The sequence below is a fragment of the Ostrea edulis genome, chromosome 10 (genome assembly GCF_947568905.1).
Source record: "Ostrea edulis chromosome 10, xbOstEdul1.1, whole genome shotgun sequence".
Classification (NCBI taxonomy): Eukaryota; Metazoa; Mollusca; class Bivalvia; order Ostreida; family Ostreidae; genus Ostrea; species Ostrea edulis.
Window position 1 is genome coordinate 6,886,742 of NC_079173.1, and position 16,972 is coordinate 6,903,713.

Here is a 16,972-nt window from a genome sequence, read left to right on the forward strand (position 1 = left end):
TTCAAATGAAGATCATATGTTTTTTTAAAAAGTTTTTTCTCTCTCTCAAATGATTGACATGCATGCTATGTGAGTGGTAGCAGTTGGAATTATAGTAGATTGATTGATCAAATATTGTTTAACATCCCCGTCGAGAATATTTCACCTATATGGAGGTGTCACCACTGCCGGTGAAGGGCTGCACAATTTCAGCCTATACTCGGCGCTGGGGGCCTTTGAGCAGGGAGGGATCTTTATCGTGCCACACCTGCTGTGACACAGGACCTCAGGTTTTGCGGTCTCATCCGAAGGATCGCCCCATTTAGTTGCCTTATATGAAAAGCAAGGGGTACTGAGGACCTATTCTAATCTGGATCCCCACAGGAAGAATTATAGTAGAAGAATTTCTAGCCTACCAGATTGACGTCCCTTTGAACTTAATACACTCCCATGTAGAGGGATGTTATTTGTAAATTTGATTTCTCACAATATGGTATAGCTTTCACTTTTCTGTGTATTTTGAATCGTTAATTGCTTGAAAATATGAATCCTTTGCTCCACAGTAATTATGATGGGGGAGAGTGCATAAGATCACCTTTGGTTGTCCAATCAAAGGAAAGTTGTTATGTTTATTTAGTGAAGTATGTATATGTAGCTCACCTGAACAAAGTCAGGTGGGGCTTTTGTTGTAGATCTGGTTATTGTGGTGCAGTGTTTGAAATTAACTATAATTATAGACTGAAAGACAGCAAGTCCACGTCAAATGGCGCTGGTCTTATGCCTGTTGCACTTGAGATAGACCAGCTTGTCAATGCCCATGTTTTAGATTTAAACACCTGATAAGTATAGATGAAAAAAATATGACATTGAAAATTTTGTAAATAGAGACCATAGATTTCTAACATTACAATAAAGATTTTCTGAAATAGAAAATTCATGTTGGATTTAATTTCGTTGTTTTCCCCCCCCCCAGACACAAAATTAATGAAATTTAATTCGAAATAAAATTAAATGCATCTTCATTAATGCAGCCTGTTGCCTTGGAGCTGTATGTAACACTATTTTGATATGCACTTATCATTCATCAGACACAGAAATTGATCTCTTAGTAAGTCCTGACCTAGATACTAGGGTTGAATAGCAATATTGATACTTTTTTCTATCTGTGTATGTACTATAGTAAGCTTTCTAAGACACCCAAACGGGGAGCTGTAAGTGAAAACTTGTGTAGAAAAACATTTAGGTAACCATTCAAATATGCTGTATGAAATAGATAGTTAGCTTTAATTGCCAAAAGGCAAACAGAAAGAGCATGCAGAGGAACCCCGGGCCCTCGCCCCAATATTCAAAACTTAAACATATATAAGTATACAAATCAGTAGATGTACTGACCAGCATATACAAGTATATAGGTATAGACATTGTGGTCCTAGACATTGTAGTCCTAGACATTGTAGTCCTATAGACATTGTGGTCCTAGACATTCAACAGTGGTCCTATAGACATTGTAGTCCTAGATGTTATATATTTGTTGAATTTAATGCAGTATAAGGTTGAAATTTTGGTAAGAAATAATTCCTATAGTCATACAGGTCAATAGCATGATATTTGTTCTATGTTTATGTTTTCAATGTTTTTTAAGAACATACACGTACAGCTCTCGGGGAAATCAGGCTTGAACTGTTGTGGCTGAAGATGTAAACTATAGAATAAAAAACAGGTTGCGTTGTTTTTCTTTGGAGTGACAAATTAGAGATTGGTCTGTTGAATATGAACCAGAATTTCACCCTCTTAAATAGGTTTGTCCTAACTCATGGATAATATTTTGTTATCATTTGTTTCTCCAAAAAGTAACATTTGCAGCAAAGAATTGTAACCTCCCTCAGAAATGTCAGACTGATAAGAATCGTGTTGCCCTCCCCTAGAAATGTCAGACTGTTAAAAATTGTATCACCCTCCACGGGAATTGCCAGACTGTTGAAAATTGTGTCACCCTTCCCGGGAAATGCCAGACTGTTGAAAATTGTGTCACCCTCCCCGGGAAATGCCAGACTGTTGAAATTATGTAGCCCTCCCCGGGAAATGTCAGACTCTTAAGAATTAGATAGATAACCCTTCCAGGAAAATGTCAGACTGTTAAAACTTGTTTAGCCCCTCCCCCCCCCCCCCCCCCCCCCCCCGAGAATTTTCATACTGTGAAAAAAAAAATCATGTCACTCTCCCAGGGAAATATCTAACGGTTAAAAATTGTGTAGCCCTCCCCTAGAAATGTCAAACTGTCAAAAATCATGTAGCCCCCCCCCCCCCCCCCCCTAGAAATGTCAAACTGTTAAAAATCATGTAGCCCCCCCCCCCCCCCCCCCCCCCCCCCGGAGATCACATTGCTAAAAATCGTGTAGCACCCAACACACACACCCCTAGAAATGTCAGACTGTTAAAAATCATGAGGACAACATTATTAATAGCTAATACCAGGGATGGGAATTGGCTCTTGGGAGAGGGAGACAAGAAGGAAAGATGGTGTTTTTTCCTTTGGCAAGGGAGATTGTTATAGTAATAGTAACTCATCATGAAATATGTCTTTTAAGTATCATTTTCGATTAAGTAAAACAATGCATTTTATAAAATGATAATCTGTAAGTAAGTTTTCGTGTGATTGACGTGGAATCTACAGAAATTAGTATGACTTTCATGGTATTTGTAATGTAGGTCTTCACAGGAGTGATCAGACTGAATAATAGTGTTTTGTGTATCATTCTCTGTCAGGAAAGGCTCTCATGTCTAATGCCACAGGAGACCTGCATTTGACAAAGAACTAGAGAAGTGTACCCCAAGAAGAGCACAATCAATTCACTTTCTGAATAGATCAAAGGCAGAACTTGGGGGGTTTGGAGGTGGGGGGGTTAAAAGGTAAATTATTACTTACAGTTAACATCCCTGACTATTTGATTGAAATAGGATTGATTGAATGTATTATTTATGCATGGTTAAAGAGAAAAATATTTAAAGTATTCATTCACATTGTAAGAATATATGATTGATGCAAGTGGAGTGGTTTGAAATACTATTGAGTTCCGGAACTGAGGATTCTGCATGCACTTCATGTGCCCCAGTAAATGGACGGATAAATTTAAATGCCAAAAGATATGATGAAATTGTAGGATGATGCGATTATTTATTAAGATGTGATAAGAACACTTGGTTTGATTTCATGTCTGACATTTTTGCAGCTTAATTTTACCCTTAAGCTTTGCTTGAGAAATGGAAGAAAGGCTATGATATTCAAATATACTTTTCATGACCCCCCTCAGAGATAGCTGTGATATTCAGATACTTGTTCATGACCCCCCTCAGAGATAGCTGTGATATTCAGATACTTGTTCATGACCCCCCTCAGAGATAGCTGTGATATTCAGATACTTGTTCATGACCCCCTCAGAGGTTACTAGTCTATTCAGGCCAGTTACCTTCCCTTGTCTACAGTTTTTATCCTCTCAACCATTGCACAGTTCTGGTTACTCTTCCCAATACACACAGTCCATTAGACTCGTAGAAAATTAAACTGCCACAGTTTTAGTACTCTTCATCATACATATAGTCCATTTATAGATTTGTAGAAAATCAAGATGTGTTCGAGTACTCACTTCTTCCTTACAGTCAAACTTGCAGAACCAGACACCTCTATTTACCAGACACCTTTATTTACCAGACACCTCTATTTACCAGACACTTCTGTTAACCAGACACCTCTGTTTACCAGACACCTCTATTTACCAGACACCTCTGTTAACCAGACACCTCTATTTACCAGACACCTCTATTTACCTGACACCTCTGTTAACCAGACACCTCTATTTACCAGACACCTCTGTTAACCAGACACCTCTATTTACCAGACACCTCTATTTACCAGACACCTCTATTTACCAGACACCTCTGTTTACCAGACACACCTATTGTACGAGGTCATAATTTTTCCTCCCAATGAAGACCTCTGTATTAACTCTGGTTTATAAATGAGCAGTAACTTCTTTATCATGGCCAGTGGTAATTGTTTTTCATTCTAAATCGTAATTTTGCCTTGCATTTAGCAGCCATTTTGACTGATCACATGATTCACATCTGAAGTTTTCCGAATGCTAGAAGTTTCCAAATGCTTGGTAATTGAAGCATATGAGGTGAGGGGGCAGGTAAATAGATCTAATTATATATGATTAAGAGTTCATGTACAGTTAGGTTAGCAAATAAATAATTGGACTGTATTTACCGCTGTTGTATTATATAAACCTAGGGAGTAAAGTTGTTAAACTGGCTGCAGTGAGAAAGGTTTTCGCACTAATGAGCAGCAAGAAGCGATGAAATTGATGGATTCGGGAAGTTAATGGGCATGTCAGTGCAGTTGTGTTAAATATTGGAAAGATGCAAGTGACAAATCTATTAAAACAGAAATGCAGAGAGTAAAAGAGATATTGAAAATAATGCGCCTGGTGAAGTGAAAACATCAGAAGATCGGGAAGACATTAATAGCTTTTGTTGGCTAATATTGTAAAAATAGTAGACTTAAACAATACTGAAAAACAGGTGATGGTAATGAATTTATGATACAATAAAGGATATACATATAGAGATAATGTTTTATTTGTGTCATTCTACAGATGATTCGAATAATTGTGCATGCTAAAAGTCTGACATCCTCTAGTCCAAGGTCACCTCCAGCCTGAGAATTTCACTTTTTAAATGGTATAGACAATAAGTCTATGTCAACTTTTTGATGCGGCATAGACCATTGGCATTTGGCATAGACCTGACCAAAATTTGACGACAAAAATAACACATATATCGAGGAAAAATAGTTATTAACAAACTTTGTTTTTTTTTTAATTCAACTTCATACTCCATTTCCAATTCTACATTTAATCTATTGATATTGTCCTCGTTTTCTCTTTTCTTTTGCTCATCATAATCATAATCACTGTCCAGAAAATACTTTAACTGCGAAATCATATACATGCCGTTTGTTTGACCTTCACCTCAAAATTATTTTTGCTAAGTCAAATGTATATTATTTGTTTTGACATTCTTGCAATACTTGAATATTTGGGAAATAAAGAAAAATAGGATAACTCTAGTTATATTATTGAGGAAAATTTTAGTTTAAGAATCGATCCCAATAAAATTCATCAATGCTGATAAAAAAAAAAAGCATCGACATTTAAAGACAAACGAATCATATATGTTGATAAATTTGTCTAGAGCACTAGTCATATACTCTAAAATTAACGGAGGGAAATCCAGGTCACAAAAATAGATTTTGACGATTGTAAGGGAAAATATTTATTTTAAGTACATTATCACACACGTACCATAATTATTCCTTTGTTTCTTAGAATTTGGCATAGACAATTCGGGATGTCTTATTTGCACATGGCATGGCCCGACCTCATTTGGCATAGTCGCGGTCTATCAGTCTAACGTTAAATTCTCAGACAGCACCTCTGGTAAGAGGTCACTGTGTGTTTTTACAGGTTTGACTGTTGTTAAGATAGAGAAACAAGGAGCAAGGATACTAGATTGTGTTTTATGGGGAAAGGTTTTTCAAAATGTCTTTTGATAAATAATTTGGTCTGAAGTATGTAGTATACTGTCATTCAGCTAAGTTGATGGGAGTGCTAGGTTTGAAGGGATGGGGGTACATGTTCACAGAGTTCTTGAAATCTTTCAATCTTGTCAGCAAATCCAACAAAAACAGTCAATGTCCGATTAATTCAGGTTTGATATCAGACCATATGATCAGTAGGTGTCAACAGGATACAAGTTTGGTAAATCTGACTAAATTTTGTTCGAATTCCTGAAGACCCTGCACTCACTCATAATGTGTTTAAGGCTTTTCTAAATGGCATAAAGGCTTCTCTGATGTATGCAAATGCCAGACAATGATCGATTAACAACATGTAGCCAAAAGGTATCACATCAGTAATTATTTTCATTATTTATTACCATATAAAGCAAAAAAATCAGTTAAAAATCAGTTTGACGTTAGGTTGATGCCAAAATAACACAGTTGGAAATGTTCTATGCAACTTGTCTCGTCTGCTGACACCGGAAAAACAACACCCTACAGTGTGTAGACTATACGGCATTTTCCAGTTTTTTTTTACCCACGAAGAAGACTACTCTCAAATCCACACGTTTTTCATATGTGTGAAAACAGCCTGACTGCACTTTCGGAAGTAGCTGCAGCTACCAACATCAAATAATTCCTTTGTAAACATTTGATTAATTTCTATAGATTACACAACATTTCCTAATCAGGGGTACAAAAATTAAGAGAAAGGGATAAAAATGTGAGAAAACGCGAATGAAAGTTCATTTTGATTGGACAATACTGGTGTAATAACTAATCATTAGAAAGTTTTGAACATCTTGGACTTTTGCATTGAAATTTTGAGGTTTTGAATAGCTTATACAATCAGGTGCAGTGTTTCTGACATTTTTTTCTAAAATGATATCTTCATCTCTGTATAAAGAGTTCTATTAAGTGTTTGACTTTTTAAATAGGTTTAAATTTTACAGTGTAGTAATATTACCATAAATAGGTTTAAATTTTACAGTGTAGTAATATTACCATAAATAGGTTTAAATTTTACAGTGTAGTAATATTACCATACTTTGTCGGTCAGGTTAGCTCAGTGGTTAGATCACCGATAGATCTAGTTTTACAAGGATACTTGGGGTTCGATTCCCGCGATTTATCTAAAGAGTTTTCTTCCCTTCTTTGCTACAATAACTAAAATAATACGTACAATCTAATGAGAGCTGACTTCCATTTTTACACGTTACAACCAGGAACTATCAAAATAACAAACCTGTGTATATATATATATATATATATATATATATATATATATATATCCCAAATTTTTTTTTGTAGGAACAAGATAGGATGGGAGTGAATTGTACGTGAAATGTCATGAAAAATGATATATTATCTAGAGGCGTAGGTAGTGTATGTTCTTAAATAAGGCTTATACAATGTGGTGCTCTAACTGCAGGTAATTCTGGGCCTTTCTATTTTAGAAATGGTTGTGATTTAATTTTACATAACTCGGTTATGATGATGGGGGTTCATTGTTTTTTTTTTAGTTTTTTTATGACCCTCCCTATCCCATGAGCATACTGGTAAAAATATTTGATGAGAAAAAACTCAGCCAAAATCAATTAAGTAATGTAAATCCCCGCAAATTTTGTTTTACTTGAAATCTGTATTGAGTTAAATATATTTGTATGTAAAGTCATATTAAAAACACTGGTATTTATATCAAAACAGATGTAACAAGCTTTTTTTTATCAGACCAGATAATTTCAGTTGGAAAGATGGAATCCATAGCAATGCAAATAGTGGAATGGTATTGTATACACAGTGAAATTTTTAAACTATGAAGTAGAGAGCTAGGTTGTTTACATGCTTCTGATAGCAGTGTGTCTATTTTGGGGTGATTAGCTAGCAGACTGCGCCAAGACCAAGGCAAGATTAAGTCGGCAAAATCTTTTGTATGAGATCAACAAGCTAAATTCATCACCAGGGGAGGAAGAGAAGGTGATGATTATCTCGTGGGGGACCTACATTTTATTTGCTCCGGGTGAAGTTCTGTTGGATCTTCAATAGGGTGGTCAACTGTTGATTAAAACCCTCATCTAGAGGGGTGGGGAAGTGGGAAGTAAAAACCTTTGAAGCTTTCCTGAATTTTTTTTTGGAATTTCTTGGAATTTTGCCGATGAAAAGTTTTGATTCTTCTAAGGATCTACACCTGCTGAAACATATTTTTTTCGAGGAGTGATGGGATACTAGATTTTCGAAGGAGTGTATACATTGAGCTCTTATACAAGATGTCGGAGGAATACTTACTTTGTAAGTATACATATGGGCACTATGATGACCTTGTGCTTAATTGACCTGCTTTATGTTGTGGGGTGTTTTGATATCAGTAACTTTTATGCCCAATTGAATAACATTTATTTTTGGTATTCACTAGGCTCATTCATCTGCAAAGAGGAAAAACCATTCCTAACCCACCTCTTTTTATGGTCAATCAGCATGACTTATTTAGCTTTGTTGATAATATATCTGTTGACGTATATTCATGCTCTGAATCTTTGAAATGGTCTGCTTGTTCTGACAGTTATCATAGCTAGGTCAACCAGATTCAAGGCTGTCATAAAATCCATTTGGTGTTGAGATTTCATCATGATGATTTAGCAGAGGCTATTTGGTGCATGATGTGGGTTGAAATTGGGCCACTTCTAGTGCTCATTTGGGAATTCATACTTAAAGTACTCCTAAATGATTGAGGTACCCAAATTTAATTGTGTAAAGGTGTTTTGCTTTCCAACCAATGTTCATTAATGATTTTGCAAAACAGGGAAAGCTTAATGTACTTAAAGCAGCTGTATGGAGACAACAATTAGATTTTCTGCATCTCGAAAAAAAAACATCCAATGCTATAAGTGTTTTCAATTGCAAAAAATAAGAAAAAAGAAAGAAAAAAATGGAAAAAAGGGCAAAATTCAATTCCTGTCAATGGAGTATGTAAGAATAGTTTTTGTACTTGTTGAAAAATAACTGTTTTAAGTATACATAAAACATTCTCCATTATTAAAACAGAAAAGAAAAAGAAGTCAGATTTGATTTTCAATGGGGGTATATAACTGGTAAGAATTGGCAGAAATTTTCAGACAGATCTCAGAGGGGGGTAGAGTGAGGATGGTTGATGATTAAAGCTGTGATTATAGTGGGCACCTTGCACAGTGACAGCAACATAGCTCCATCAATATCTAATATGTTCTCTTACTTGAAAGTTGAATGAGCATAGTATTTTAGATGGAACTTCAAATTGCAATGACAACTGGTATTGAAAGTCGATACAGTGCAACCTCTTTCACAGAAATTTACAAATCAACTGTAAAAAATCAAAAAGGGGTGTTTCCCTTATTTAAAGAACATTTTATATTTGATTAAATCATAAAATATCACATGATCTGAACCGAGTACGTAAGACATTATAGCATTACAGGCTGGGACTGTAGTGTCAGGCACATGCCTCTCCTTGACTGTTGCAGCTCAGACTGCAGTCTTTGAAAAATGAATTGTGTCAGTGATGTAGTCGTTATTGATCCAGTTACATCAGATTGGAAATTTTAATGAAAAATAAAAAGAGAGGATATAGGGAGCTGGTCAGAATTTATTATTGGAGAGGGCGGGAAATTGAGGCACTGCAAACACTGAGAACAACTTCCCTTTCTTCTTAATGATGGAGTGATTACGTAGTATGGCGGCTTTATCAGACTCTGCTGACGTAAAAATCCCCGACCAGAAATTCTCTTGTCTACCAACGGTTTCCAAAATAAAGAACTGCTGTGTTCTGTTGTATGAAATTGATAAAGTACACATGAAGGAAAGTTTAGGTGCAGATTTTATTCAAAAGTTTTTGGACTGTTTAGTTGAAACAGGTGCTCTTTTGACCCACACAATTTGCCTGTCTAATGGGGATGACAGTGTTCTGACTGTAACCTGCAGGTCCTCACAATTAAATATGTCAGGTAAGTACTGCTGTCCATGTGTTTGTGGGTGCAGGTGCCCTTACTGCAGCCCACAGAATGTTCTGTGACCTCTGAATTATTAGCAGCAGAACTGGGTTTACCAGTGTATATATTTACCTGCTGACTGTACTAGATATAACATGTCTACTGTGTGGATTGATGTATTATAATGAACAGTGTCCATGAGATTTGTATGGTAAGTAATATACAGGGACTGATTATAGTCATATCACTATCAAACATGAGTTTTTAGTCTTTCTTCATCAGTGACTTACTTTGGTGTTGACAGATGGAGTTGTGATGTGGTATAAAGGCAGCGCTGTAACCATTATGAAGTATTTTTTAATATTGGGTTTATAGTTATTGATTAAAGCACATTTCCAATTAAAGAGAAGTTTTTAACACACCTGTGAAATCTGATATGAATGATATATACAATAATATTAGGAGATTGAAAACCTTCAAATTTATCTTATTTAGTTAAAAAAGGAAGTTTTCGTAGAAAGTTGTTTTGAAAAAAATTAAAATCCCTGCTTATAAACTCTGCACGATTTACAGATTAATAGTCAACACGTTTAACCTACACAGCTAGGCAATTAGATTTAAAAGGAATGTACAAGTATTGTTGATATTAATATTTTCATTCGTGTTTCAAAAGGAAGTTGGCCATTATGACGATGTGTTGTACTCCTCCTTAATCTCAATGAGGAGGTAATATGGAGGTTGTCCAAGTTCAGTTTATTCTCTCACACCACTTTATGGTACATGAGGTTCTATATACAATAAATACAAATAAAGACAACATACAAGGTGCATGTAGAAAAGAGCAGAGTAATTAGGTGATTGGAATGAGTTGTGGAGGACAGAATATTTTAGATACATGAAATTACACAATTTTGATAAGTACATTGGAGGTGTAATTCAGAAAATCTGTGAAAGTTTGGTTGATAGCAATATTTTCTATACAGATATTTTTGCCACCATATTCTTCAAAAACCTGACACTCTGGGATATAATGATATTCATCAGCTATTTGACCCTTAATTGTTACAGATATATATGGCAATTTCTGTCATGTTTTGGAACGCCTTACCATCTTTCAGTCTCGACTGGGAGATCAGGTGATTTGCAGTTCTGAGTCTAATAATATTGTTCTAGCTGTTTTAGGTAGTACACTTGAATATTTTTTTCAAATGCAAATTCACTTTTGAAAATACTGTTCTGACCCTTGCTGATTTCACTTTGTCCTTTCTGTATATATATACCTATCTCGTGGTGTTTAACAGTATGTGGGGCTTGGCCTGCTTCACTTAGGAATCAATCAATTTCAGGGGGACTCAATTTTTAAGTATTCTTTTTTTCATTTTGTGGGTATTCCCTTCAAGCCACAATGAAATACACAGTTTATATATGTTTCAAAAACCAGGTACTGTATCCACAAAAAATTTAAATGCTTCTGCAATATGAAGACTTTTGCTGTTTGATGTGTACTGTTGATAATCCATTCAGAGAACCAGGAATCGTATTATTCTAGCTATCTGTTAATAGAAGAAACCAGGAATCATATTATCCTACTATCTGTTTATAAAAGAAACCAGGAATCGTATTATCCTAGCTATCTGTTTATAAAAGAAACCAGGAATCGTATTATCCTAGTTATCTGTTGATAGAAGAAAGTGAAAAGTTCTTCTTGATATCATTTATTTGGAATACTTCAGAGTTCAAGGTTTTAAATGACTTTTCGTAATGAATTTTTATGCCTCTGTATTTGAAGATCTGTGAGCATTAAGTGTATACGCATTATAATGGTCTGCCTGCAAAAACTTTGAAGTCCTAACTTTTGACTTAACTTTTTAACATTCATTGTGACAGAATAGATAAAGTTTCATATTGTACCAAAATTTATTACCTTGACCTTGGAGTTTGGTCATATGGGGGCATCATTGTTTCACAAATGCTTCTTATATTTGTTAATTAGTACGTAAGTACTTCACCAGACAGTACGAACTCACCGGTGTAGAAGTTGATTATTTATTGCCAGATCATATTAAAATGTTTGGTTCCAGAGTTTTAAGATTTAGTCTGATGTACGTTTTACCGAGGAAGATAAAGGTTTCTGGTTTGACGCTATAATTTGGTGATGTTGAAGATGATGAGGATCGATGCCAAAGATGTGATTTTCCAGTTGCACAGAATGACACAATTATAACTAGCAGGACTGCAATATAACATAGAGATTTTATAAGTGATGGTCGATGAGCAGACAAAAATCTACTGTTATGTATTTAGTTGTCCACTGTTGTGTGAATTGTGTGGGGTGATTTTATGTGTGTTTCTTTAAAGATTTAGCTTAATCACAGCGGACGAAAACACAGCTGGATCATAACATGAGAATTACACGCTATTGAGTTGTAAGATGGAGGGAATATAGTTGATTTCATATTTTGCTGCACACCATTTAGTACATTTGCTTTGGTGCCAAATATGAAACCTCCTAAGGTAAGGATGTATATTGGATCTCACAGTTCAGTCTGCATTTCTGGAGATGTATATTTGGGTACAGATTACGTCAAGTCAGAATAAAGAGTTACATGTATGTAATCTAAAATTTTATCCCCAGTGACGACAAAAATAACATTGTGTTTCTATTAGCAGTGTCTATCATAGTAAATCCTCATTCACATCCAAACTTGTGCACATCCTTCTCAGTATAAACAGCATGATGGTACAATTTCTCTATCATAGTAAATCCTCATTCACATCCAAACTTGTGCATGTCCTTCTCAGTATAAACAGCATGATGGTACAATTTCTCTATCATAGTAAATCCTCATTCACATCCAAACTTGTGCACGTCCTTCTCAGTATAAACAGCATGATGGTACAATTTCTCTATCATAGTAAATCCTCATTCACATCCAAACTTGTGCATGTCCTTCTCAGTATAAGCAACATGATGGTACAATTTCTCTATCATAGTAAATCCTCATTCACATCCAAACTTGGTGAACATTCTTCTCAGTATAAGCAACATGATGGTACAATTTCTCTATCATAGTAAATCCTCATTCACATCCAAACTTGGTGAACATTCTTCTCAGTATAAGCAACATGATGGTACAATTTCTCTATCATAGTAAATCCTCATTCACATCCAAACTTGGTGAACATTCTTCTCAGTATAAGCAACATGATGGTACAATTTCTCTATCATAGTAAATCCTCACTCACATCCAAACTTGGTGAACATTCTTCTCAGTATAAGCAACATGATGGTACAATTTCTCTATCATAGTAAATCCTCATTCACATCCAAACTTGGTGCACGTCCTTCTCAGTATAAGCAACATGATGGTACAAATATTCATTCCACATTGGAAGTAATTAATAGCTATCTTTCTTGGCATTCTAAAGTCGCTAAAATTACATTAACTCTTGCTAAATATATATACCCATAATTTATGGACAAATCGCTAAATTACCGACTCGCTAGAAATACTGCTTATGCGGTATATATATCATAAAATTGATATTATATAACTCACTTAAGGTGACTCACTACACCAAGAAATAGTTTCTCAAATCAGTACGAATTGATTTAATTATAAAAGATGTGATGATATACATACCAAAAAGGAAAAAAATATACAAATTTGGTTAAAAAACATGATTTTCAAAAAATTAATATACATTACCGAAAAGGAAAAAAATATACAAATTTGGTTAAAAAACATGATTTTCAAAAAATTATTTCAACACATATGAATAAAAGACTCTGGGGATTTGAACTCAAGATCTGCTGTTCACCAGTTCAATGCTTTAACAACTGAGCTACGATGATAGACAAACAAGTGGAATATATATATATATATTTATATTTATATTTATTTATTTATTTATACATTCACATCCAAACTTGGTGCATATCCTTCTCAGTAAAAACATGGAATATGTTGGAACAATTAATTCTAAACCAGGAAAATGTAAAAATAACAGTGTCTCAAAATAGCACAGGGAAATCGTATGTACTTTCATATCTATAAATGATTATATTCCTTAGTTGCCTTCTCAGTAATATACACCACTTTGAATTGATGATTATTATCAAAGTGTATGTACTTGAGGAAATCTATTCTCACACATGATGATTGATTTTTCACAATATTTTAGAATATTTCCATGTCTAGAAATAGTTTTATACAAGGAGAGTGGAAATCTATCCTCACTTATGTTGGGTTTGAATTAATTTGCCAATTTAATGTATATTGCAAAGTTTTGTATGCTTTTTTAGGCTCTATTTTGAACCAATTTTAAAATGCTTTTAGGGTTTAAATTTAGTATCGACAGATCTTCAGTGCACATTATCAACTGTTGGTTTTCCTTACATTATAAGCTTGAAGATTGCTGCTTTAGTAATGATTGACCTAATTGGTAGTCATCAGGAAAAAGTGGGTTAATTGCATTAGGGACATAAATTCTGCCTCTAAATGTCACCTAAACCCTGAGATTTTGAATTGCTGTTGGACTTATGATTAAGTATGTGTAATAGGACTCGTATTTTAAATGAATCAACATTTTGACACTACAGGACTCGTATTTCAAATGAATCAACATTTTGACACTACAGGACTCATATTTCAAATGAATCAACATTTTGACACTACAGGACTCGTTTTTTCAAATGAATCAACATTTTGACACTACAGGTCTCGTATTTCTAATGAATCAATATTTTGACACTACAGGACTCGTATTTCAAATGAAGCAACATTTTGACACTACAGGACTCGTATTTCAAATGAAGCAACCCTTTAGACATTACAAGACTGATATTACTAAATCAACACTTTGACGCTATAGGACTCATATTTTAACAAATCAACACTTTAACGCTATATATAAGGACTGATATTTTAACTAAATCAACACTTTGACGCGATAGGACTCATATTTTAACTAAATCAACACTTTGACGCTATATATAAGGACTCATATTTTAACTATAAATCAACACTTTAACGCTATATATATATAAGGACTGATATTTTAACTAAATCAACACTTTGACGCAATAGGACTGATATATTTTAACTAAATCAACACTTTGACGCGATAGGACTGATATATTTTAACTAAATCAACACTTGCACGAATATAACTCATTTATAAGTGATGACAGGAATGTATAAAGAAGAGGTTGATGTGTGTAGAGAGATGGGACTATCTCTGTATACGGCAAACTGACAACTCAACTGTATGACAAACGGGATGATTTCAGCTTCTCCATCGTCAACTTCTCATATTTATGTAGCAATATTCCATTATCACCTGCATATGGTGTTTATATATCTCAACTGATTTGATATGCAAAAGCTTGTTCTGTGTTATATAGTCAGTTTTTAAATCGAGGTTAGCTACTGACAAACAAGTTGATGGTACAGGGGTTTCAAGTCTCGATTGAAGTCAGCATTTCGCAAATTCTATGGTCGTTATAATGATCTAGTTCGTCAATACAACCTCGCATTGGGTCAAATGCTGTCTGATGTGTTTCATACTGATTGTTAAATCGTTCTTGGCACACTGATTTTGACTGCGGGTAACTCCGTTTACCTAATCAAAATATAGGGCTCACGGTGGGTGTGATCGGTCAACAGGGGATGCTTACTCCTCGTAGGCACCTGATCCCACCTCTGGTACGTCCAGGGGTCCGTGTTTGCCCAACTATCTATTTTGTATTGCTTGTAGCAGTTATGAGATTGATCACTGTTCGTTATCTTCACCTTGCATATGCACACCTTAAGTACAGCAGGCTATACACTATATAAAGCTTATACTCTTTATGACACTTAATGTTACAAGATGGCGATTTAAATGTTTTGTGAAATTATTTGTATCGATCGATTTGTTTGACTATCATCGTAGCTCAGCAGGGCTCGAAATTAACATATGCCCGTCAGTCTGTGACTGGTTAAAAGTCTGGCGGACTGACTGACATTTGTTTTAGTCAGTCCAATGGGACTGGTTAATTTTCTAAAGCATAATTTTGGAAATTATACTTATGAAATTTTATACACACATTTGGCATGCTTCGATATGTAGATATCAGACGAATCTGATTTGTAAATATAAATCCCACATTTAAGTGTTACAATATTGTCTGAGGCATATTGAGTTAAATTTCATAACATTAACGAAATATGTTTAATTATTTCTGGAACACTCTGTTGGACTGGTAAATTTTTCTGCGGACTGGTTGAAATTATACCCCATCAGTCCGGCTGGACTGGTGACACAAAAAGTTAGCTTCAAGCCCTGCTCAGTGGTTAAAGCACTGGGCTGGTGAACCGCAGATCTTGAGTTCAAATCCGCCAGAGTCTTTTGTTCATATGTGTTAAATTGAAATAATTTTTTGGAAAATCATGTTTTTATCCAAATTTGCATATTTTCTGCCTTTTTGGCATATAAACTTGTTATATATCATCATATCTTTTATGATTAAATCAGTTCGTACTGATTTGAGAAACTATTTCAGGGTGTAGTGAGCCACCTTAAAAGACTCCCCCCCCCCCCCCCCCCCCCCCCCCCCTCCCATGTGATACGTATTGCTACACTAGTGAAGGAAATGCATATTTTTGAACTAAGAATAATTAAAGACAGCAGTAAATTGGATAGGAGCTAGGACTGTATGTGCAGTGTTGATAAGTATCAGTCTAGAAGCTGGAGACATATCCTAGTAACATCATAGAATAACCACAGCTCTTATTTCAGACAACCATGGCTGCATGAATTTCCTCAACCTGTGATGTAGAAAGTAGCGTAATCATAGGACCAGCTGAGAGGAAGCCATTTTGTGGTTCTCTGTTATTGTCACTCTGTCTTCTTAACCTTTATTTTAAATCCAAAGTCACAACATGACATTTAAGTGGGATGTCTTTGGTCACATGACATTTAAGTAGGATATCTTTAGTGGGTTTTCAATCATCACCTACGATTACTACTTCCAGAAATACGTGTTGTGGTGAAGTGACGTGGGTTTATCTGATCGTCATGATATCGCTGAACATGACTTAAAAAGACTTAAGGATTCTTCTTTTATTAATAGGTCATTTTGCTAATTAGGAGTTCATGTATTGTTTGTTAAGGTTATCAGCAAGTCATGAGGGACAATTCAACATGGAGTTAATTCTGTCCAAATTGTCGGATAATCAACTGGAATACCTGGAGACCTGTCAAGTGATTGAGTAAAGCACCCACATGTACAGATCGACATAATAGGTTAAAGTGGATGTACTATGAATTCTATATATATATACTATGTATATATGAGTTCATATCTTATCTATAAACTTGTGGCTTGTATCTCTGAAATTGTCCGTGGTGTATTGCACCATTCTTT

General features: G+C 35.1%; 1 protein-coding gene across 9 annotated transcripts in view; it reads left to right on the plus strand.

Annotated features, from left to right (window-relative positions):
* Nucleotides 1–16,972, plus strand: part of LOC125666665 (histone deacetylase 4-like) — an 83,805-nt gene that overhangs the window by 12,228 nt on the left and 54,605 nt on the right. For 2 of the 9 annotated variants that reach the window (XM_048899855.2, XM_056151773.1), the window contains exon 1: nt 7,113–7,888. The exons of 3 other annotated variants lie outside the window; for them this stretch is intronic. In XM_048899855.2, the coding sequence (XP_048755812.1) occupies nt 7,867–7,888 (22 nt within the window). In that variant the 5' untranslated portion in view covers nt 7,113–7,866. Of the gene's footprint in view, nt 1–7,112; nt 7,889–9,219; nt 9,577–16,972 lie in introns of those variants that run through there. 4 more of the 9 variants (XR_008799291.1, XM_056151767.1, XM_048899860.2 and 1 more) reach the window with 3 other exon arrangements.